This window comes from Scleropages formosus, chromosome 8 (genome assembly GCF_900964775.1).
Source record: "Scleropages formosus chromosome 8, fSclFor1.1, whole genome shotgun sequence".
In the NCBI taxonomy this organism is placed as follows: domain Eukaryota; kingdom Metazoa; phylum Chordata; class Actinopteri; order Osteoglossiformes; family Osteoglossidae; genus Scleropages; species Scleropages formosus.
Window position 1 is genome coordinate 22,611,377 of NC_041813.1, and position 25,164 is coordinate 22,636,540.

The following is a 25,164-nucleotide window of genomic DNA, read 5'->3' on the forward strand; positions in this document are numbered from 1 at the left end:
TAAGCGCTCATCGTAACATATATGTTTGTCTTGCTTGGGAGCATTTCGGAAGTGTAACAAAGTATCTTAAACTGAATGAATGCACATAGACAGCCATACTATATTGCAGAGTAATTAAAGGGAACCTGCCTAACCATCTCCTTGTAGCCATTCTTCATAGGACTCGGTCACATTTCAGCATATAAGTGACTGCCAAAACCTATGTTTTATCATTGAAACTAATCACGGTAATTCAATGTTTCAGTTCTGACAATTCACCTTACAAAAGCTTGTAAACTGGGGGAAGACTATATGAAATAACTAATTTCATTAAAACAAACAACAAAGACTGATACAACTATAAAAGGGAAGCATTTCCATTCAGTCGCGTCAGCCGACGCCTACGCGTAACTAGTGAATAGTCGCTAGTGTCACCACGTGATCCAAACGATATCCAAAATTGAGGCTGGGAAAATGTTCATCCAGTACTCGCACGATCGGTACTGGCGCCCCCCAGGGATGCGTGCTCCCCCCGCTACACTTCTCCCTGTACACCGACGACTGCACCGCAAAAGACCCCTCTGTCAAGCTCCCGAAGTTCGCAGACGACGCCACGCTCGTCGGCCTCGTCCGGGACGGTGACGAGTCTGCTTACGGACAGGAGGTTAAAGAGCTGGCTGTCCGGTGCTGTCGTAACGACCTGGAGCCGAACACGCTCGAAACAGTGGAGGTGATTGTGGACTTTAGGAGAAACACCTCAGCATTATCCCCACTCACCATCACGAACAGCACTGTGGCAATAGCGGAGTCATTCAGGTTGCTAGGCACTACCATCTCACAGGATCTGAAGTGGGAGTTCCGCATAGACTCCATCGTGAAGAAGGCCCAGCAGAGGTTGTACTTCCTTCGCCGGCCGAGGAAGTTCAACCTGCCACAGGAGCTACTGATGCAATTCTACTCTGCGGTCATCGAGTCTGTCCTCCGCACTTCTTCTATAACCGTCTGATTCGGCTCAGCTACGAAATCAGACGTCGGAAGAATCGTTGGCGCACCCCTCCCCCCCCCCGCTCTCCGAGAACTGTACTCGTCCAGAGTCGGTAAAAGGGCTAGCAAAATCATTCCAGACGCCTCGCTTCCTCTTCGAACCTTTGCCGTCTGGCCGGCGCTACGGAGCGCTGAGCGCCGGGACGGCCGGGCACGAGAAAAGTTTCTTTCCTCAGGCCGTCTACCTCACGAACAGCTAAATCCCCCCCCCTAGAGAGTAAACCAGTGCAATACACAACGCTATTTATATTTCTAATTATATCTGTTTATCACATCACATGTCTTACATTCCCGTACATACATATAATGTCTAGTGACTATTTTTTGTATATTGTGTACTTTACATTTTTTAGATATTTTTTTTCCCTTTATTCACATATTCTGTCATTCCATCTGTGCTGTGGAAGTTTCTGTCACCAAGACAAATTCCTTGTATTTGTGAACATACTTGGCAATAAAGCTCCTTCTGATTCTGATTAGCAGAGGCCGTTTCCCCAAAGCCTCTGCGTTTCTTCTGCTGTATTAATGCTACGCGAGGGAAAACAACAAAAGTAGCCAAACAAGACACCGCGTGAAGCGTTCCGAGGAGGGAGGAGAACGGCTCTCACCAGACACACGCAGGTGATGCAGGGGTTGTCGGTGATGTTGGGGATGTGCAGCACTTCGCCTTCGTTTTCGCAGCTGGCTTCGGTACCTGCGCGGCAACGAAAGACTTCACTGAGGAGGTCTCGCTGGGTGGAGTCTGGCGCTCAACGCCGGCCCTTCGGAAAAAGCTGCGGGGACATTCGCCGCGAGGAGGAGCTCCACGGGAAGGGTCGAGCTTATCGGGTATCGATGGATTGCAACCGCTGCAACGGACGCTTGAGGGAACTAACTCGTAGTAAGGCTGCTTGGACGAGAGTCGGCAGCCCACCGTTTCCTCCGTAAACTAAGCCTAGGCTAGGTGAAGCATCTGGTGCGAGAGCAGTCAAAAAGGGAACGGACCTCTCCCTTCCGCTCCCGGGTCTAACAGAGCGACATATTATTATACTCACGGAGGAGGACGGCACTTTTGCTTGAAACGCGGTTTTCATCAAGCGCTGCAGTCCCCTCGCCTCGGTCGAGCTACTTAGCCTATACCGAAACTGCCAGTCAAAATTACCCTTTTAGTACAAATGGGGTCAATGAATGGCAGTAGTAAGCGCCTAGGAGAAAAGCCTCAACTAAAAGCAATACGTGACTGTAGGGCAGTTTTTTTTTTTTACACAATAAATCGGCAGGTTGCGTAACTGTGGCATGTTCTCATCATGTCTCCTCCGCCGCTGACGAGATGCTTTCCCCGGGCGACTTTCACGTACGATACACACCGGCGCAGCACTTCGTCGGCGGCTGACTTTGGCTTTAACCAGCTATGTCATAGGAGCGGCAATTACGAGTATTAGGCACATATACTAATATTTCATTCATTTGTCGCTGAAATTAACGGGCCACGTAGTAAAGTTGACATACAAGACCGGCGACGTAGAAATGTTCATCATGCACCGTCACTTTTATCATCGTGTCCTGATATAAGCCACACAGCTCCTCCTCCTGTATTGTATGTAAATGCTTGTGTACCAAAAAAACTTTAATTAATCACACCTCTACAACTGTCGCTTTGGAGGAAAGCGTCTGCTAAATTAATAAACAATGTAAACGAGCAATAATTCTCCACCTAATAATAGTTACACGACAGAAAGATGACAATTACTGCTTAAGCCTTGGGGAAAAGCGTGGTTATCTCATCATTGGTTTTATTATTATTTACATAAAGACCGCTCTTATAAGATAGTGTAAACGCCGCCTTGACTTCTTCCACACCGCGCGAGACAATTTCGGTCGGTCGCGCGCCTCCGCGCTGAGGCTGCGCGTGGCTGCTTGTCACACTAACGATAGGAGTGACGACGCATTAACAAACAAACAAACAATGAATAGGACGCCGGTGAATTTTAAACATTCGTAGCGGGTTACGGGTTATTAAGCCGATCTATAGCTTTAGCTCCCATCACACGCGAGTCAAGATTTGGAGGGGTAACACATTCATAACAAACTATTCCCTTCATACGCAGGTGGAGGAGCGATTTAACTGTATATGATATCACATGAATGGTTTCATAAAGGGGGTGCGGTGGCGCAGTGGGTTGGACCACAGTCCTACTCTCCAGTGGGTCTGGGGTTCGAATCCCGCTTGGGGTGCCTTGCGGCGGACTGGCGTCCTGTCCTGGGTGTGTCCCCTCCCCCTCCGGCCTTACGCCCTGTGTTGCCGGGTTAGGCTCCGGTTCCCCGTGACCCCGTAAGGGACAAGCGGTTCTGAAAATGTGTGTGTGTGTGTGTGTGTGTGTGTGTGTGTGTGTGGTTTCATAAACATCAGGGAGAAACAAATTCGTGCAAGCTAAACGGTGTGTCGGCGCGAGAGCATCGATACGACACGTTTTCGCAACAAACACTCGGGGCACTTGCTCGAACATTGATAGCAAATGAATGAGTACAATGACATCTATTCGTTTAGCGGAACCCTGGCAGACTTTTCTCCAAAGCGACGTACATCTCGGAGAACAATACAAAGAGTGCGTTACATTATCCGACACACGCAATATAGCTTCCTAATTAACATGAGCGGCGATGACGGAACAAAGTTTCATATAATAATATTAAACAATTGCGATGATGGTGGTACATTAATAACATATGAATACGTAGCTTGAGAATAAACAATCCGATCTATACACATTTTATAAACAAACTACACACATCATTACAAGCCGCCGGGGCGGCTACGTGACTAACAAATAAAAGAGTAATTAATTAAAACACTGAAGTAGGGGGAGATTTTGATACGTCGTGCGGCGCACCTTCATTTCTGTACACGCTCAGCTGTTCCCCGCCAAGCGCCTTTCCTTTCGCGAGCCTCATCTCCCTAGTTCGGAAATGTGTGAGTACAGTGAACCGGGTGGTGGGTCATTGGCGGTCGACACGAGAAAAGCGCCGCCCGCCGCTTACCTGTGATTAACGGCGACACCGAGCGCGGCGACCGCAGCGAGAGCAGCACGAGGAGCAGCAGGCTGCACGTGAGCTCCACGCGCACGCAGGGGAACGTCAGCATCCTCAGCGAATCCCGTCTAAACAAACTCGAAACTGGACAGAGAGAGCCAGTCAAGCGGACAAAAGTCCGCCTCTTTCTCGGTATCTGCAGCGAAAAAAACAAGTTGAACGCTCTGCGAAAGAGGCGTTTTCTCGGAGCTGCTGACTTGCGCCGGTCGCGCCGGTCGCTCCGCTCGCCGATGAAGTTCACCTGACGACCGATCCGCAGGGCGACATTCCCGGCACACGCGGCCGCAGCAGGACGTACGGTGACAAAAAAATGTTCCGTGGAGGGACCGGCCGCAACTTAAGCTGGATTCCACGTCCCCGAAGAGCCACCGACAAAACAAGCTCCCCAACAGATGAACGAAGCGGAACGAGCAACAAAAAATAAATACATTAAATAAAATTAATATACAATCTCTAAACAATGAATGGAGTTGGCGAGCGGCGTTTCCAAGGAGACCAACGGAACGCTGCCCAAGGGTCCCGGGTGTCCAGGTGGAGGCTAGCGGAGGGGATGCTGCCGCAGCGCGGGAGTCAAGATGCTCCAGAGGTGGCGCGCGTTCACAGTGATGTGGGCGCCGATGCCGAAGCTAATTAAACATGTCCCGCGGCGGGGGTCCCACCTCCTCGAGGGCACAGATCGGCCCCTTGATATTTAAATCCGTCACCCAGGAGTGATAACCCGACGGTGTGTGTGTGTGTGTGTGAGATCAGCAGCTGGCCGTAGTGAATGTGTCCGCCCGCCTCCCACGCACAGAGACGCACACCTCCAGGGGAACCTCCTACTAATTGCCCCCTGTCTCCTCTCGTTGCCGACAACAGTGGGCGCGCGCACACACGCTGCAGCTCCTCAAGTTTCATACGGCAATGGGAACGAAAAGAAGAGAGACAACTGCGCTCTCCCGCGCTCTCACTTCACTCCCATGTCACAAAGTGATCTAGCGGTTTTTTTTTTTTTTTTTTTTTTGTGTCTTTTCTGAATAGTTGCGGTGAAATTGCACTTTGGGTTCAACGCGAGGAGTGAGTCATTTCTCAGCAGGTGTCTGCATCGCATTCTTCAACGTGTCGCAAAGCAGCGTGGCTGACGCGAGCTTGCGCCTTTTCCACACGGACGTCGTGCTGTATCTATGTTAGTAAAAGTATATTACATGAATAGAAAATGTACTGTGTCGTGATTTAAGGCAAGCATACCTTAATACAGAATACAGTTAGTATAGAAAAAGCTATTTATTTTTCGGTGGACTATTGCACCAACTGCACAGTTTCATCACACACGTACAAAGGATCGCGCACAGGATCAACAGTTTCATCATCATTAAGGGAAATAAAAGTGATGTCTAGTCCCCCCCCCCCCATAACCCGTGCAGGATGTCACTTTCTCCAACACCTTTTCCTCGTGCGCCGAACGCCGCAAACACACGGGGCTGAACAAGGCCGAGCTTTGCGTCGCGCTCGCCTTACGGCAGTCCGCCTTTCATCGAAAGGGCTCGGGTTCCACATCTTGTCGCTAGATGGCGCCAAAGAGCACGGTTCGGTAGGGACACGTAGTTTGGACAAAAGGCCCACTTATCCCCGTTATTTGGCAGGGACAAATGTGAGAGGACAGAGTCAAGGCGGTTCTCCTTTTCCGGTGTCAAAAATGAACCTTTGAACCTTTAAACCTTTAACATGTCAAATAACCTCAACAAGTGTTTACAATACAATCTTCGCTAACAATCGGCACACTGCGACAACAATGATTATAAGGATGTCGTTAAGCAAACGGGGGCACGGTGGCGCAGCGGGTTTGGCCGAGTCCCGCTCTCTGGCGGGTCTGGGATTTGAGCCCTGCTTGGGGTGCCTTATGGGGGACTGGCGTCCCGTCCTGGGTGCGTCCCCTCCCCCTCCAGCCACGTGCCCTGTGTTGCCGGGTCAGGCTCCGGTTCGCAGCGACGCCACTCAGGACAAGCGGTTTCAGACGCGTGTGTGCGTGTGTGTGTGTGTGTAAAATTAAGCAAACGCTTCATAGAAAGGTAGCGTTCGGTTACACGGTAGGGTAATTCTTACCGGAGCAATTTGGGGTACCTACCTCGATGAAAGTTTTGCAGAAGGAGATAGGATTCAAACCCCTCGTCCTTGGAGCGGCAGCTGTAACTGCTATGCCCCCTGATGTTCCCGTGGCTCTTCAACAAAAAAAATGACCTCCTAGGCTCAGTTACATGTATATTGACACTGGATGATAATATATTCCTATTATCAGTCCCAAGCAAAACCTGTCTTCTGTAAACATTCCATGTATCTCTAATTTTATAGCATTCTATAGTCACCATACATATGGGACCCTAAAAAAAAAAAAAAAACACCAACAATCCTTAGGTCCGCTATTGCCCTCAACACTGTGCAGTACTACAAGTGCAGGGTACTCAGGAGGGGCTGCTAAAGCTACCTTCTCAAACTACGCTGTCATCCTGAGTTAAGTGCACTGGACACGCAGACTAACACACCTACATACAGTACTTTTTACACGCAGCCTCTGTGCCTTTGGCCTCCGTGAAGCAAACGCATCATCCGCGTTAAACTCTCGTGCATTATCGCCGCGAGCGCACGGATCCCTCGTTACACGCGCCGTGCCGGACGGCGATCTGTTCCGCTGCGTGTGACATCTTCCTTTACCCGCTTCTTATTTATGGACATCGGCGATGGGGATCGCTTCTATTTTTAGGAATCCGGTTCCAATAGGCGTATCAGACCAGCAGACAAAAAAAAAAAAAAAAAAAAAAAAAAAAAAAACAGGAAGCCAGAAAAACCTTCCCTCCGACGACGGGTCGTAACCCGTAGCCGAGATCTTCAAAGGTGCCTTCAACGTACGCTTATCTCCGTGAGTGCGCGTGAGCATCGCCGCATTTCATTTATTTGATACTTTTGTCTACAGCGATTTACTCGCGTATAGGTGATTTTTACTCTATCGATTCAGGGTCATACCTTGCTCAAGCGTAATTACGGTAGGAGGTGAAGTCACCTGGGCCCAAAGGCAGTAACTAACAGCGATGTAACCTTACATTTAAACGGACCGCTTTCTATTACTCCTTTCTTGTGTCGCCCATTAGGTCAATCGGAGCAGTGCGCTCGAGGCCACGTTCACAAGAGCGGCACTACGATCGTACAAGTACAACGCGACAGAGGCACGAGCGGAGATGTCATCTGACGCACACGGGACGGGAAGCTGGCGGGTTCTCCCTTCCGGCATCGGCGCCCGCTTAAAGTAGAGCTCCGGTCGAAGGGCTCTCTCGCACTGTCTTAGACGGCGGGCCGCTTCGGTTCCGGCCGCGCTTCTGGCGGTCCCCCTCTGTGGGAGACGCGGTGGAGCGGATCGGCCCGAACAGGAATAAACTCCAACGGAGTACGACGACGGGAAGTGCAAGAGAGCCGGGAGGAAGAGGAGAGTCGGGGCTGGAAGAACGACGGTGAACTGCGTCGCACCCGACCGCAAACGTGGATAAGGGCGCGTGCCGTTTGCAGCGGGAACATATCAAGACCTCTTTGGAGAAATGCTCATTCTGAGATCTGCCGGGGTCGTCACGGCTCCGACATATATAAATAACAAACGAGTCTACAAAAATGGACTATCGTCGCGTCCCTGTCGCGGCCCGCGCGCGTTTTCGGACTGTGGGGAAACGTTAGTTCTCCGAGCCGGAGGCGCGTCGCGCGTCTCCTGCCTCGGGTTCCTTCTTCTTCTCCTTCGCTCTGACGGAGGCCTTCTTGGAGCTCTTTGTTTTCTCGGGATCCTTCTCTTTCCCGGACTCCTTAGAAGCGTCCTTCCCGGACTCCTTTGCCGAAGGTTTCCCGGACTCCTTCGCGGCCTCATCTAGATTCAGACAAACAGAAATTGTGCGCTTCGTTACGCAAACAGCTGAAAAAATCACGTGCGGTACATGTAAAACATATTCGCCCCCTTAGTCTTCCTCATGTATGGTTTTACAACACACAATCACAATGGATTTCATTAGCTCCTTTGACACCAATGTACAGAAAATACTCTCTACTAATTTCAACGTGAAAACACGTTTGTACTAATCTATTTCAATGTTTGGGGGTCAATATTTCTTAAAGGTACCGTACATCACCGCAAATACCAAGGCCAGCATTGTTCTTTAGACCATTAGCGAACCTCGTTCGAACGCTGCGCAATAGAAGGGAAAACTTTAAGCGACGGCTACCGTGACTGTGAACGAGGGAGATTCTTCGCAGCCGTCCTCAACCGACGAAACAAAGACCGTACAACCGCGCGGGTACGTGCAGTCTGCGGCGCAAAGCAGACCTGCCGTTCGAGAGGGTATCCGCCTTCCGGATGCCCTCGGGCGCCCGTCTCCGAAAATACCGCGTGGAGCCGGCCCCTCGTGGCCCGCCGCTCGCGCTCCGTTAAACCGACGAGTCATTTGAGTGGCGGAGCCGAGCGAGGGACGACTGCCCCGCCCCCTCCCTTTCACCAGACACCGCCGTGACTCTGCGGTGTTCGTTGCCGACGTGGTGCCGGAAGGTGCGGGCAGCCCCCGAAGCCCTCCCGAGTCCAACAAAATAATAATAAAAAAAAAAACCCAATTCTGCTAGGCCGAGTTCGCTACACGGTCCCAACGAAGGCCCCGTGCTTCTGCGCACCGCGACATCCCGCTCCCTGCTGACACCTCCCGCAGCTGAGGGTTTGCAATCCCGAGAGACGGAACCCTTCCCTGCAACTTATGCCCCGTCACCTGCGGGGATCGATTCGAGGGGCAGCTTAGCACCGAAGGACACACGCCCGGCAGTTACGCGCTACGGCTGGTGCTCCGGTGGTTCGAGCCACCGCCTCGTACCCCAAGGATTCGGCTTCAAATCCCACATCCTGCTCTCGTAGCCTACGTTACTCAGCTCTGTAAATGGTTCATTTACAGTACCTTAGCAACAGAAATTGCTTTGGAGAAAAGTGCCAGCCAAACTAATGTCGTTATTGCTTTCAAGGTAAAGCACGCGCATTGAGCATCGCTTTGAAAATAACGTCTACAAAATGATAGCGAGGGCGCGAGGGGCGCGTCGCGCGTGACTTCGTCTCCGTACCGTAGCCGGTGCGTAGGTTTGTGGTGCTCCTTAGACTTCCGTGTCTACATTACTAAAGGTACACGTACATGTGTGCAACATGAAATATTTCACATATACATACGTACAGGTCATCAAGGAAAATCACCTAGAAAATGTCTAAAATTATTTTTAATGTCATCATGATAATGCTCATTTCACTTTTCTAAACGCACAGAAAACAACTGTACGCTTTATCGACTGAAAACTCAACCTTTTTTTCCAAGACCCAACAAACGGACATGCGCTATTTAGGGCGTCGACGGTTGGTTTCGTACAAAATGTCGCCTACAAATTTGCAACACTTCGCAAACGTTTCATCTTTTTTCGGTTCTCTGATAAAACTTGATAATTAAGCAAGGCTTTTAATTGTTTTCAACAATACAATTTATTTCTCCATTTTACTGTCAAAGTTTTAGGCCCCCAGATTTTAGTACCCCTGAACAATTGCCTACAATCACCTAATTATAAAACCGTCCCCGGGTGCCTCGCGCGTCTATGTGACATCCTGGATGACCCGTGGTGAAAACCCGGAGTTCATCTCCATGTAAATGCAGGCGCCTGGGGGACTCGAGATCAGGCCAACAGCTGCAGGAGGTCCAAACAGAAGCGTTAAACAATAAGGAGCTGTGAGAAGATAGTAGTGAAAAAGAAGGCGGCGAGAAGGGCGCACGACTGTCACCGCATCCGTGACGAAACAACAGCGCAGCAAATAGACCGAAGTGCCGAAAACACACACACACACACACACACACACATATTTCAGGTCACTGCCTGAAATAACATGAGCGCTAAGGTGACAGCCTTTCCTGTATCAGCTCTTTCCCTGCCTGCAGTGCCAGTGAAATGACAGAATAATGGGCAAAAATGCTGTTGTACCGAGCAAGAAGCCTGTGGCGTTTTACAAAAGTCTTTACAAAAGTGGCAGTTCTTCATTGCAGAACCCGTCCTACGAGGCCTCGGTGCGTACGCGTACACAAGTGCAGTTTTGAGTCCCCTTTCCTTCCGGCTTTCCTTCCGCGTGGCCGCGTGCGCATCCACGTACCGGTGTATTTTTAGCGCTTCCGAGCGGAAGCGGATGTGGAAGATTCTTTCTCCGAGTGTTCCGTCACACGCTGTCAAATGGAGAGCAGCGTAATGCGGGGCCCTGTAGGAGTTGGGCTCAAGGGGGAGTCAGGGACGCTTTCCTTCTTCTTCAGTCGGAACAACAGCTACAAATCACAGCATGGAATCCAGTGAACCAAGGGGAGAGCAAAATCTCAATATGACTCTGTGTGTGTGTGTGTGTGGCGCGCGCGTGCGTGAGGGGTCTTTCTTTTTTCCTGGAAGGAAATATATCATCGCTAAACACAACAGTATCGTTGCAATCAACCTAAAAGCAGGTGGCTTTGCAGACGAAAGCAAGCAATATATTTATCAAACTTATGGAATCGCAAATGACCCGAACCCTTCTCGACCGCTATTACGAGTTCGGTATACTGTAAACCGCGAGTGCCATTCGTGCGGATTCAAGCGGATGCCTCGTCTTAGCCACGTATCATTCGCCAATAGCCGTCGTTTTCTCCGCGAGACGCGACGACAAACGGTAGTTAGCCTAAGACACAACAGGACTTTAACACGCTTCGCACCGCCATCGACGCATTAATGCTGCAGAAGCAAACATCTGCAAAAGAGCAATTTTCCTGCGGAGCCGTGATAGAGCAGGCGTTAAAGTCCCCTTGTGTCTCCCGCTCCTTACGCGTGTCCAAACCTGACTGCCCAGAGCGAGAGATTGTGGTGGACTTCAGGAAGAAAAGGACAAACTGATGTCAGTCCTGTGCTCATAAATGGCGAGGCTGTGGGGAGAGTCCCCGGTATCAGATTCCTGGGGATGAACGTTACGGAAGACCTCCCTTGGTCCACACGCACCTCTACTGTCATCGGAAAGGCACGGCGACACCTCTATTCTTGATGAGACCGAGGAGCGCGAGACCACCCTTCTCGTGAATCTCTACCGATGTACAGCAGAGACCATATCGACGTATTATCGCGCGAGAGGAGAACAGAAGACTCTGCGACAGGTCATCGGGACAGCTTAGAACATCATCGGCACACGCCTACCGGCGGTCGAGGACGTTTCTCCGTCCGAACATCGGAGCGAAGCCTTCAAAATTATCAGGGACTCCGCTCACCATGCGCACCACCTCTTTAAACTGCTCCCCTCTGCAAGGCGACACAGGACTATCCACTCTCAAACCACAAGAATGACAAACATTTTCTTCCTCAGAGCTGTGAAACAGCTGAACGCTGCATGATTTCTATTGTATAATTCTGTATTATACTCTATTTATTTACTCCATTATCTCTTTAAATGGTTCAATCTTCTCTTTTCATACTTTAGCGTTGTATTTTACATTGTTGTCTGAAGAACTCAGGGAAAACCGCTATAATTTCGTTGTATCGCGCAGCAGTCGGTGCCGTAGCCCACGGATAAGGTCCTTATCAATGTTGAGAAGAAAACATTTTCTGTTCCATCACCTCTCCAACACAACGGCGGGACTCATCCTAGCTCCGTTAATCAGTCAAAACAGCCCGGCAACTGCATAGTGCCACCATCTCCCGCTGCGGCCCTGCAAAGTGTGCCCTTCGGCGGGACTCCCGACCTTTTTATAAACAATGCCACCGAACGACAGCGACCACCACGATCACCCGCTCCAGCACATGCGGCAAGGCAAGGAAAGGCCCGACGGACACGCGTGGACCTCCGCGAACGTGCCGGTAGAAGACCGGCCATGGGTGGCTGGCGCTCCGCAGGTTCGCACCCGGTCCAAACGGAGAGCGGACCTTCCGGCGGGAAAGCGCAGCTCGACGACGCCTCGTCGCATATTGTGAAATTCGCAGATGGCCGACGACGTCCCGATTTTGTTTTATCCCTCCCGCAGTATATCGGAGTTTGAGGCGCGAAGGTAACGAGGAGCGCGACTCCGGCAAACCTAGCGACGAGGGTACCGCGGATATCGCATTTCACTCTGAAGTTATAACGATTTTGAAGAGAAAAGAGTTCAGAGTCCCCGCGTGCCGCCGCCCGCCTATATGTCGGATATTAGCGGAACGCGCGAGGGGGCCGAGACGGAGGATGGTCGCGTAAACAAGTGCTCCTAATCGCCAAAAGCCACGGCGTCCAGGTTCTGAGATGAGGCAAAAAGATGAAGGGGGTGGAGGGAGCTTCGCGGTCCCGACCGCACCTTTCCCACAACTCATGAAGCGGCCTAAGGGGAAGAGGTCACGGTCCCCCTGGGCGTCCTTAAAACAGAGCTTCTGCAGGCCTTCGGCAAGCGGCGCGGGTGAGGCGGACCAACGGATGAACGCGGCAACAGGCTCTGACGAGAGAGGCGGCCAGACCGAGGAGTAGAAGAATCGAGGGGGCGGAGCGACGGGATCGCGAGTGACGGTGCTCAACCGACGGGACAGACGGAACGACCGTAGCGAGCGGACCGAGGCGAGGACGTTACCGCGATGCGAGCGGTCAAAGGTCAGCGAAGCCCAGGGGTAACGGTGGAAGCGGGGCGCTAACTTGGACGGACGCTTCCAAATAATCGTACTGGACGGACATCGGTTTTCGCAAGGAAGCCTCAGCTGTCCGCACACGCGGGCTGTGTTTTGATGCCTCGGAGGTAATTCGCGACATCTCTGTCGGTTGTCTGAGCTCAGCTGCTCTCTTAACCCTCCAATTGCAGCATTTCACAGCTCTTCGTCATCGTAAATATGGTTACTTTCACGCGATTGCCACAAGACTCCATTGACATCCTCCGCGCCAGGCATCCGAACACAGAATCGGTTATCGTTACTATCATTCCATTTTACGTGAGGCGATCGTCTATGTTTTTCGGCTGCTTTATAAACAATTCTAACGAGTGAACAAATTTTGGACGGGACGCAAAAACCACGGCGGCATCCCAAACGCAACCCAAGCGTTACGTGAAGAAAAGACAGATCGCTGCAGCGCAGGTGCGCCGCGTGCTGCCGACGGACAACAAAGCAGCTCGGGGAGGGAACGTGGGTCCACGAGGGAGCGTGCACGCACTACCGGTGAGGCGAGGGGGCTCCGACTATCCGGTGGCGCTCGCCAAAGCCCCACTGGAACAATATCCATTTTTTCCCACAAAAAAAAACAGCTGCGTGAGGACAGGCAAACGACACAGCATTTACTATAATGAAGGAGGCGATTCATTCCGTAACCTCCGCGGAAGGAAAAGGAACGTGCGATCGCTGCGCAAGAGCCAAGCTTCGTACTTTCAGGTGCCTGGCTATGGAAAGGGAACTGTCTCAAGTGATTTTGGAAACAAATACAAAACAATCTCCTCTTGCCACATGGGACACTGTAAAAAGCTCTTGTTTACGAGCTGCAAAAACAGCCCAGCAAAATGCAAGTGGAAATTTCCACTGATACAGTAACTGTCAGCAGTCCTGTAAGTAATAAGCTGCAAAAAAAAATATTTCTACAAAGTCTTTCTTCACCTCTCTGGAAGGAATGAAATGAGATTTTCTTCAAAAAGATTTCTGTTCAATCTCGAACAATAAATGCAGTCCCCCCCCCCCCCCCCCCCCTTTTGAGCATTATATGCAGAGTGAAATTTTCCATAGTCAGCGGCAAAGTCAGGTCCTCTCCCTTCAACCTTGTGCGCTGCGTTGCCGGGTTAGGCTCCGGTTCGCGGTTGTAGACATTGTGTGCGTGCGTGCGCGCGCGCGAGTGCGTGACAGATAAGCAAATAAATGTGAAAGGAAAGCAATTCAAGCCGAAAGAAAGAGGGGTGAAACACAAGCAAGTCGGAGGAGGCGCTTTCTCAGCAATCTGCTGCGGGGCTACGGAGGGGAGGGGAATGTTCCGGAGGGTGTGACCCTAGCGGGAGCGTTCCCGTGGTCACCGCAGATATTTTCTTTCTGCTCGTCCACACCCTGGTACAAAATACCTCCCTTCCAAGCAGTCTCTTCGGAGCAGTGCATTTACTGCACAGTCTGCACTTTAACCGCATGCGGCTGCGGGACATCCGAGGGAGGCAATTACTGAACTGGGCCTCGCATACCCCCCCCCTGCGCACACGCGCACACGTACGCACGCAGACAAGCGAAAACAGCCAGAACGGGGGCTCGTTCTTCATCGGAGAGCCACGCGCTCTCTCTGCGGCGGTGAACCGGTCAATCTGTTTGAGAGCATCCGGCCGAAACCGAAGTGCCGCTTTAGCGCTCGCGGGCCGTGCCGCGTGTGCTCTTCCCGCCGTTCTCGCGACCGCCCGTAGCTCAATCGGGGCTCCCCGTCAATAGGCGGCACCCCTATGCGCCCGTCATCGGGAACGGTGTCCCCGATGCCCATGGGTACGAAGAGGTCATAGTAGTTACGAAAGCCGTCTTCCCTTCGAATACCACATAATGATGCGGTGCCCTTGGTCAAGGTACTTAGCCTGGATCGCACCAGTAAGACTAATAAATCATCGTACGTGGCTTACGTACATAGCTTAACTCCATCGGCTCCCAGTTACACTTAAGAGTCGATTTCAAAATCCTACTTCTGACCTATAAAGCAGTAAATGGCAATGCTCCAGCTTACCTTCGAGAGATCATCGATTTTTACGCTCCGAAACGATATCTTTGCTCGTCGCATGCAGGTTACCTCAAAGTACCCGCGATCGATAACACCTCGGTAGGAGGTCGCACTTTCAGCTACAGAGCACCAAAACTGCGCAATAGCGCACCGGTTACAGTCACCGTCTCCGTCTTCAAATCCAGACTAAAAATTTACACGTTCGTTCGGGCATTTTGCAAACAAACCTAATTCCACTTGGCTGTGTTTCTGATTTTTATACATCTGTATTAAATTGTTTAATTTCTTTCAGTTATAAATTATTACCATTTTCTTCTCGTTGACCTTTGTTTCCCTACCAAAAGGCCAGAGGGGGCCAGCCGATAGGCCGGCCCTCACTCAAGCACCCCGTGCCATACGAAGTCGATGACCGACCGCCATGACGGATGATAGATTTCCCAGTTCGCCGAGGTTCCTAAGTTATCGTACTGCCACCGTGCTTTTATTACTTGTAACCTGACTCAGAAGTCTTGCTTAATCTTGAATGCCCGGTAGGGGTGGGCAGCCACGGGGTACACACAAACCCTCCCCTAGGACAAAACCCCCTCTTTTGAAACACAAAGCATGGCAAAACCTTAATTATAGAAGAAAAAAAAAAAAAAAAAGACAAAAGCCCCTGCTTTTTTCTGTTTTTGCACTTCAATGCCATTTAATACCATTATAACCAGAAGAGAAAATATAAATTACCTAATTTCATACTGAAGTAATAATCGTAGAGAAACCACTGGCACTTGGGCCCCCAGAGATTGTTTTTCCCCTCCCTTAACTTGCACTTGGGAGTTTTGTGGTCCTTGCCTCCGTGGCCAACATACACTTGTGTCGCGTTACTGAATAAATGTAAATGTAAGTATCTTGATCTAAAGTAGCGGTGGGCTACCTATAGGCCGGTGACTACAAGGGACAAATTATTTCTCATGACCGCACAAGTCATTCTAAGAATGTTTATCAAACTATTTACCCACAGGGTCCAGAAATTTTTTTCTCCCACCGTGACAAGCCCACGTTCAATAGCGCCACCATTTATGTGGCCTCTTATCCACAGAAATGGGCAGGAAAAAAAAAAACTGCTTGCTCACTTCTGCGCTACAGCAGGAGTAGAGACTAGAATCCGGAGCCTGCATATTGCTCTAACTGCTATCGCCCGGTGTTACATAGATATAAATAAATAAAATGTGTCATTACATAATATTGAACTAAGCAGTGCATGCAAGAAAAAATTAACAAGACAGCAGCTCTGAAAATTCAACAATTCCAATTTCTACGTGTGTTTACACTGGAGCTTACGAGTTAGGCCCCACTTCTCGCAAAACAAACGATACACCGAAAAGAAAATGCGCAGAACCGAGGCATCGCGCCTCCGATGGCTGCCGCGGCACCCACCCGCCCGCCCCTCTCCCGGTGATCCCTATGTTATAGAGGTCTGTGATCTAACAAAGAGGTTCGCTTTTCTCGGGTCTGTCCCCACGACCACCCGCCGTTCCCGCTCGCCGCAACCCCCACAAAGCCAGGGCTCCAGGCCCCACGAGGCCCTTACCGCCCGCTGTAACAACAAAAGAGGCCGCAGGCCACGTGATCCCGTACCTGCCGCGGAGCCTGTCTGCGAGTCGCAGGGAGCAGCTAGGGCACGCGGGAACACCCCCTCCTGGCTCCTCGTCCCCCAAATTGAGGCCGAGAACTCAGCGGGAGCAGGGATCTGTCATTGCCGGTACAGTGTCATTAGTGCGTCCGTCAGGCAGGACCGATAAAGTGCCCCAAGCTCCAGATTCCTTGTGTCATTAGCCAGACATAGAGGCTGCGCCGGCGCATTCATCGCATTTTTACCGCGACAGCGACTCTCGTACGCAAACCTCTTAAGACCTTTGTCCTCTTCCATGTTTCGATTGTTTCTCATATCAGTCTGAGCTTCTACATCTAACAAGCAAAATCCAAGTCACCACATTCCCAAGAAAACCATTTCATAATGGAAGACATATTTTCACACAATATTTAACACAAAAGGACCTCCTCCTTCCTTCAAATCAAGGCTAAAACCCCACACGTTTAGAATTGCTGCAAACTGATACATTTGTGCTTCCCTTCAGTCCCTTTCTCTCTCATCACATATTTTACTTCTATTATAGTCTGTTCGTATTAGTTAGCTATTTAATTTTGCTAGTGCTTTGTTTTAAGTTTGAATTTCTATACGGATTCGTACATTTCTTCTCATTATTTCATCATTCCAACCTGTCTTCCTGCTACTTCCTTTTTGATTTCTTAAAGGGCCTATGAAAAAATAATTACTATTATTTACTATTATATAACAACCGTTTCTGTTTAATGCAACACCTGAAGTGTTACTTTGTTCCGGATGGCTGCGAAAGGAGCTAAAATGTATGAACGAGAGACCCCGGAGCTCTCGGGCAGCCGAGCGTGCCTTCTCTCTGACACGTGGAGCCACGTCTCCTGCCGGAAGGGCACTACGGGTGTAAGAAAGAACAGGTGATGGGCGTTCGCCGGCATTCCGTCTGCGGAGCGCACGGCATCCGGACCGACGCAAACCAAACGTATGCACTTCCACCGTGTTAGAGCGAGCGTACCGCTCGCAGTACTACATCTTAACGCGCCCACCGAGAGGACTGACGCTAATAAACACTGTTCATGGCAGACAGCTTCCCACAGACACCGGTACAGCAAGACCAACCGAGAGAGACGCACACGCTGACGGAGAGAGGAATAATCAGTCCGACAGATCGTCATCATCTGCGGGACGGCCTGGCTTTTAGCACACGCCGTCAGCTTCTCGGGGGAGATTACTTTAGTCCACAACGGACATATGCACACGTGCGGCCAGAAACTCGATTACAGATAAACACCGATTATACTGCACTCTCGCTGACGCTTTCGTCCACCCGCTGACTGAGCCGACCTTTGGCCGGTGCTCTCGGCACCACCCTAACCCTTAGGGTGGACGGGGGCCCAGAGCTTCTAATTTGTGATGAGAACGGCGGTGGGGATGGCCACGGGGCCGGCTGCGGGGCCCTTGAGGGCGATTCCTAGAGACGCTGGTTAAGCCGTGAATGTTGGCAAGGAGGGGACAGGGCCGGCACCCCCAGGGAAGAATCTCTCTCTCTCTTTCTTTCTTTCCTTTTTTTTTTCTTCATTAAGCAAGGCTTTTAATTATTTTTCCCTATATTACTACTTAATTTTCTCCATTTCAGTACAAAAATTGGCACCCCATTATGTCAACTCTCCTTGGCGACTGCCTGGTTTGAGTCCCGCTGTGGGATTGCAACAAGGGTTACAGAGAAACTGGGATTGTTCCAAGATTTAAAAAAAAAAAAAAAAAAAAAAAAAAAAATTTCCACATCTGGCTTTCCGGATGTTTCTGAAGAGCTTGCGGCTTTATTTGTTTGAATATCTGCGGTGCGAATCTGAGGCTGAGTCCAGAAATAAAGGAGCAGTGTGTAACGACGGGCGGCTGACTCGCATGGTGTGCTGGCTCAGCGCTCTTAACAGCGACGTGGAAAAGGACTCGTTCGCTTCATCGGGAGAACATCTGTCACTAACGCAAAGGGGTCTGGACTAACTGCTGGTGGCCTCAGCATCCCAAATGACCCGTAGTAGTACAAGTTGCCACCTCTGGACACAGCGGTCCCGGGTTTAAATCTCACCTCTCGCCTCTTGCCGTAGCGCCTTTCATCAAAGTACTTACCCTGAATGAATATACAATTATCCAGCTCTATCAACGGGTAGGTCAATGTAAATCACCACGGAGAAAAGCATCAGCTAAATGAATACATGTCAAGTATTAAAAGGGGAGGAAGGGACTCAACATTTGTTTATGTCCATACTGTCCAGCAAAGCGCTCAGTGGTCCCAGACAGGCACAAAATGACCATCTCGATGTTGCCAGGCGGCTGGATAGTCACTCGTCCGTTTCCCGTGCCTCAAGCGCTCACGTTCGGGTCTTATCGGGCCCTTAGTGACAACCTGAGAGACCCGCCGATCCCACACCTGACGTCACTCTCCCACCAGGCGCTCGGTTTATTTTAGCTCCTTTGCCCCTGCGGAGCAAGTGTGCTCATCTGCTCGTGGTACAGGACGATCCGCCGTTCTTACAGGTGCTTACGGGGATCTACAGTGTTTCCCGGTCACAGTGTAACTACTGGACAAATGACTTCGCCGCAACAGCAAACGGCAACTCGCCAGCGTGTTCATCTGGACAACCGATAACCGAATACCGTGAATTACCAATAATAATTGGAATCTGCACCCGTACTGCTTACATCACAACAGTAATTCACGACAGCATATTAACTGACTCATAAAGGCAGTCTGCATATTTGAGTGATTTTATGATCTTTTTCCCCTCTCGGAAATGAAACGCACGAGAGAACGCATAAAACACTATTAATGTCTCAAATGGAAAAGCCTGGTCTTTTCTTACAAACCATGCATGTATAAACTCTCCGTTCAGACTTTTTTCTTCTGCGTGTTGAGCATATGCGACGGAAGGAGGGTTCACGGCGGCTTCCTTAACATGTTCGCCCAGTAATCGGAATAACAAAGACAACATGAAGCCAACTACCCTCTGCCAAACTTATTACAACTGCCAAAGAGACCGGCATCAAACTCTATTTATCGACCCCTCGCAGGGGCCCCGCAACAGGTACTACTGCAAAAGGCAATGCAGTTCTACATTCTACAACATTCTCTTGGTTGTTGTAGGCTTTATTTATTTAACCGATGCTTTTGTCCAAAGCCATCGACAATGTTAAGGTACCTTCCTGCCATTTGCATTTTAAATGTACGGGGGGCAGCAAGAGGGTAAATACTACACGTCACTTGCGCAGGAACTCCCTGCGGCGAGCTGTACGAGAACGTAACAGCGCACGGTATAAAACCCAGAAAAGTAGATCTGCACCCCTTCTGAACTGCCTTCCAAGCACTCGGGTGGGGCCCCTTCGACTCACCCGTTCCGTAAGCAAAACAGTCGCCACGGTACCCAGAGATGCTAATGACCGTGACATTTGTAGCGAGCACGATAACGCTAATCAAGTTCCACGATTCTAAACGTGCAGCCCATATGAGAACGATTTGAGCTCCTCCTGAGCTGCGGCTTGGCACCGATGGCCCTCGGCTTGCGTTCGGGGAGCTCCGCACCACCCCGAGGCTCGAACATTTGAGCTTGGCACGGACAGCGTCGAAAAGAAGTTCAAGCACGTGCGGTGTTACGCCGAAGGCTAGGGGGTATGGCCCGCTGCCTCTGTACCCCGAAATATCCCGTTACCCACCGCTGAAAGAAGCGGTGGGAAGCATAGCAGAGGAGCTAACAAATTTGTTAGATGAAAATATTCATTAAAATACTTCCCTAATTCCTTTTAATACAAACAAAATCTAGCGTATGTCTATAAACACACACATATTGGTGGTTTCACTGGGATTTAAAGCCTCCCTTGGCTACCAGTGCAAGCATCAGGCAGTTTAGTTTTTTCTCCTCTTACGTACAAGAATGCCACGGAAATAAATGTTACACAAAAGGCCTGAAATAAGTTCACAGCTCAATAGGGCTTCCGGGGCTTTGCGCTCACTCAGGGGTATAATGGTACCGTTCAATTCAATTCAATTCATTTTTACAGAACACTTTTCTCACACAGTGACAGAGCGCTAAACAAAAGCATAATACAAAAAAACAAAATTACATTTATTCATTTAGCAAACTCTTTTCTCCAAAGCGGTGTCCAATGGATACTATATGTAGTGTTATCAGCCCACACACCTTATTCACCACCGTGACTTACACTGCTAGATACACTAGCCTGAACAACATGTCTTTGGACTGTGGGAGGAAACTGGAGCACCCGGAGGAAACTCACGCAGACACAGGGAGAACACACAAACTCCACGCAGACTGTGCAGGGATCGAATCACGTTGTCAAATAAGTACGATACTGCGCTATGGTATGGTACGCTGCTTAACGCCGTCGTGAAATACGGCAGAGAGACATTGCCCAGAGCAAAGACAGCACAAAGCAGTTACCAGATGGAAGGTTGGGAAATCGTACTGAAGACATACTCAATCTCATATATATATACACATATCAGCTGTCTTCAAAGTATCGCAACCCCAAAGCAAAGAAAAAGACGGAAAAATCTCAGGTAACCTCCTGGACTAACATGAATATGGGCACAAGAGGGAAGGAGAAGACGCTGTCTGTACACACAGCAGAACGCACATACTTAACTGTGGAGGAGAGCAGACCGGTTTAATCACGGGTGGCCGGAAGCGAAAGGTTTTCTTTCTGTCCTTCTTGAAGGCGAGGGCTCACGGGTAACCAGACAAGCATTTGGCCTACCCCCCTGGGGCTACAAGCTCATTCGAACCTCACTCATTCTTCCTTTGTTTACATTTATTCGTTTCATGCTCTTCTCTAGAGCGACTTACGTTAAGCCACTTAAAATGCTTCACCCATTTACGCAGCTGAAGCGATTTCATTTAACAACTTTGCCAAAGACCACTACAGCGGCAGGTGGGATTCGAACCCGTGACCTCGAGACCCAAAGCTCTAAACCGCTACGCGACCGTGTCCAAGACTACTTCTACTCGCGGGAGGACCGGACAAGCGCGGGCGGCTCCTTCGGACATACGGAGAGGACGGAGAATACATTCCACACTTTTCTTTGCCACGTGTGAACAACAGAGATGTCCTCTCTCTCTTCGGCCACCGTCATTGTCACCCGCTGGCCAGCGTGACCCTGCCCCCTAGGGTCCATTAGGGCCGGAGCTCCTCGACACTCCCGCCCAGCTCCCGTAATTCTGCCGTACTGACAGACGGCTTGTCCGCCGCAGACTCCTGTCTCGAATCTAGGTGCCATCAAAGGCCCTAGCTAATCTCTCCCCCAGATCGGGCAGATCTGAAGGGCCTCACAACACCCCCCATCCCATCCCATCCCATCCCATCCCATCCCATCCCATGCATACCGCTGGGGGCGGATATCAATCGCAGGCACAGCAGCCGTGCACGCACGCAGCATCGCGCAGCACATGAACAAACAGCAGGACAACCGTGCGAATGCACACGCGCAGAAGGCCCCGGGAACATGTACGCGCACAGCAATGGCAGGTCATAATCGGTGCGGTAGACCTGCTGCTGAAAGACCTTGTTACCCTGTTCCCATACATGGCTCATTTGTACATCGGCAGCCCCTCTTTCCGTGCTCTCCAGTTTCAGTCGTTTTCCTTTGTTTTCACCGCTGACGGACACACCTGTACTCACTCGCCTCGTCTCTCTGGTAAAAGAAACAGGCATGCGTTTGCTCCGCGGCAGCACCGGGAAAGCCAAAGATGCTATCGGCGACGCTTCGTCCCGACAGCATGCCGGCTTCTCGCTGCGATAAGAGAAAAGAGCTCTGTTTATGGTAGCGAGCACAATGGCCAGGAGCTTCATCTTCATCTTTATCTCCATCTCTGCCGATATGTTTGCAGTTGGCTGATTGTGACGGCTACAGAGCCCTGGGAAAATACAGTCGCGGCCTCTTTATCAGCCCGGGATCCAGCGGGGGCGATGGCGGAAGCGAGCGGGGGTGGGTCACACAGGTGGCTCGACCGAGCGCCGGAGCACTGCTATTGTATCGGAATGGAATGGACTGACCGTTGGCAGAGAACACACATCCACGAGTGAGTGCAGAATGTGTCCGATTCGACCCGACAACATGGACCGCTATTTTATAACATGCGCTAAATGAGCAGAAAAGAGCCCTGCAATGGTGAGCTGGGCTCAACACCACAGATACTATACAGCGCTCACCACGTTATGTTACAGAATACGGGAGTGGCTGTCCGGATGCTCGCGGTCAATGCTGTGCCAGACAGCGAAACCAAGGAAAACAATGGGGTTGCTATAAAGGGAGACCGCGGCGTGGGGTTTGCGGGCGGCTAAGCGCCAGCGACCCAACACGCGACGTCCTTCTCTGAGATCTGGCCACTTCCCCGTCACACAGCTCCGGCGCCATGAGCTCTGTTGCCACGGTGATCGACACAGTTACGCGCGAGTTGACCGTCGAAACAAAGGGGGCAGGAGGTGGAAGGAGCTGTCGCGTGGGGGGGCTAGGCTAGGCTCAAGAGGCTCAGCAAAGTGCATATGTCGTCCCGCTCGAGAGCCGCCCACGTCAACACCGTCAAACACAACAGCAGAGCAGCCCAAGTCAGCAGTTTCACTTAAATCTTCATTTCGGCTCCACTTTAAGACTGGGCAAGAAATTATTATTTAGTCTTCTTTTTTTCCCCCACTATGTACATCTGTGTTCCATTTCAAACGGTTAAAAAAAAAAAAAAAAAAAACAATCCATTTACAGTTAATTTTTCTGGAGCGGTTCCTCCGCAACCTCCGAGACCCTGAACGTTTGGCTCGCTGTTCTGACCGCGTCCCCCGCCGTCTGTGGCCTGCGTTCCCCGAGGGAGCACTTTCCACAGCGTGTGTTCTACAGTGTTATTATTGTGTAATTCACTCTGTGTTTATTTGCCCATTTCATTTGGGTGAACAAATGCATGTGTTTGCAGCTTGTGGGTGTGCGACAAATGAACAAGACCGTTCCGGCACGCTGCGAGACGGCGGTCGGTCGGCGGACTTTCAGACAACCCGCAGCAGGTCACCCTCACAGAAAACATTTCAAAAAATCTATTAAGAGGAAGACGTCCCTAAACTGTCCTTAACAGAAATCATTTTCCCAAGCAACGTACCACGGCCATTCGTAAGAAGTCAGCGCCCAGGATGCAATGCCTGGGCAGCCCCTAGGGCCGCCTAGTCCCGAGGCGGTGCCGGGTTAGACGCGCCACTGCTGCGTCTCGTAAACAAATGCCGCAGCCAACAGGATCCCCTGCCACGCTCTGCAATACCCTCGCAGCCCAGACCACCAGGTGGGCCAGGACCACACCTCATTCTTCTTTCAAGAGGGGGTTGGGTGTGGTTTCTCTGGTGAGGACAGTAAATAGCTGGGGGTGCAGTATGTAGCATACAAGTTAGAGCAGCTGCCACTGGAACCCAGGCCTAGGTTTAAATCCCACCTCCTGCTGTGTAGTACCCATAATCAAGGTGGTTACGCTCAACTGATACAGAAAGAATTGGACAGCTGTGTAAATAAGCAAATACCTAAGTAGTTGAACACAGTAAGCTGTTTAAAAGTAAAGCATCAGATAAATAAGTAATTACAAAGTAACAACAATAAAAGCAAACAACGAGTAAATACGATGTCAATCTGCAAAAAGCATGGCCTATAAAAAGCATAAACACCCCCCATAACACGTTAATGCATTAGGGCGTGGAACGATATTATTTTTGCCATTCATCGGGGGGCGAATACTTCTTCACAGTCACTGTATATAAAGGTAATCGAGTCACGACACAGACCACTTTAGAGCGGTGGCAAGATCATCTCTGGAGGCCTCTCTAGTTGTCACTGCAGATGTCAAAAGCCTTCGGTACTGGGCAGTGGAGCTCTCTGGCATTCTAGGTTGGCCTGCTGTGCTAAAAGGCTTTCACCTGCTCACACGCGGGACGCTCTCTACATAGCGACGTTGGACGGACAGCCACAATGCAGGAAAGCGTAGGAGGCTCTGGGTTCCAAGAAGGTGAAGAGATTGTGTCTAACGGAAACAGATGAGAACAGCAAGGCGCCCCGTCGTCAGCGGCAGCTCGACACACGCCGTTCTCCAACATCTGGGGCGGTAAGGGCCACTCGGCTCGGCCGCGGTGCGAGCCGCATGTTGCCGGCCGCGTTCCCGCGGGCGATAGCACGGCCGCTCCGGTTCACCGGGATGACAGATGCACTTTCCGCTCCCGTAAATATCCAGCTCTGCTTAAAGAAACGACGGCATGCCAAACCGGAAATCGCTCGACCAAATAAGGAAACGGGCTACGGAAATGTGACGGACACGGGTCTGACCCCGCAGGAGCAGGCGCACGAATTTCAGAATATAGCAAGGTCGTCACCTAGACTTTAATTTTCAATTTTTTTTCATGTAGTTATAGCAAAACTCTCAGGAATTTAACCGTTTTCTATAGAGATTTTATCCGCCCTCGTCCTACTCACAAACGAGGCGTAGCATCGTAACACTGGCGCATCGCTGCTCGGGTGACCCTGATACTCCCCTAAACATCTACACACGCTGAACCCTTTGCGTACTTAGAGCTTTTGTTTAACACCTTTTACTGTTTTGCAGCTTGTTGCCGGCAAATAATATACATAAATATATATATGTTTGTAATCAATCACGTCCCCAAATGTTCCCTCTGTTGACACAGCTTATCATAGTGAATCTCTTTCATTCTTGTGAAAATGGCCACGCAAAATCTT

General features: G+C 50.5%; 2 protein-coding genes across 7 annotated transcripts in view; both read right to left on the reverse strand.

Moving 5' to 3' along the window:
- The window catches only part of bmper (BMP binding endothelial regulator), a 38,413-nt gene extending 31,945 nt beyond the window's left edge, over positions 1–6,468 (reverse strand). For 3 of the 4 annotated variants that reach the window (XM_029254287.1, XM_029254290.1, XM_029254289.1), the window contains exons 1-2: positions 6,197–6,468; positions 1,632–1,717 (exon numbers count right to left, since the gene is read on the reverse strand). In XM_029254287.1, the coding sequence (XP_029110120.1) occupies positions 1,632–1,717; positions 6,197–6,437 (327 nt within the window). In that variant the 5' untranslated portion in view covers positions 6,438–6,468. Of the gene's footprint in view, positions 1–1,631; positions 1,718–4,041; positions 4,229–4,333; positions 5,943–6,196 lie in introns of those variants that run through there. The other variant, XM_029254288.1, reaches the window with a different exon arrangement.
- A 1,183-nt stretch (positions 6,469–7,651) lies between these two features.
- Positions 7,652–25,164, reverse strand: part of bbs9 (Bardet-Biedl syndrome 9) — a 138,217-nt gene continuing 120,704 nt past the window's right edge. For all 3 annotated transcript variants that reach the window (XM_029254286.1, XM_018757164.2, XM_029254285.1), the window contains one exon: positions 7,652–7,972. In XM_029254286.1, the coding sequence (XP_029110119.1) occupies positions 7,785–7,972 (188 nt within the window). In that variant the 3' untranslated portion in view covers positions 7,652–7,784. The remainder of the gene's footprint in view (positions 7,973–25,164) is intronic.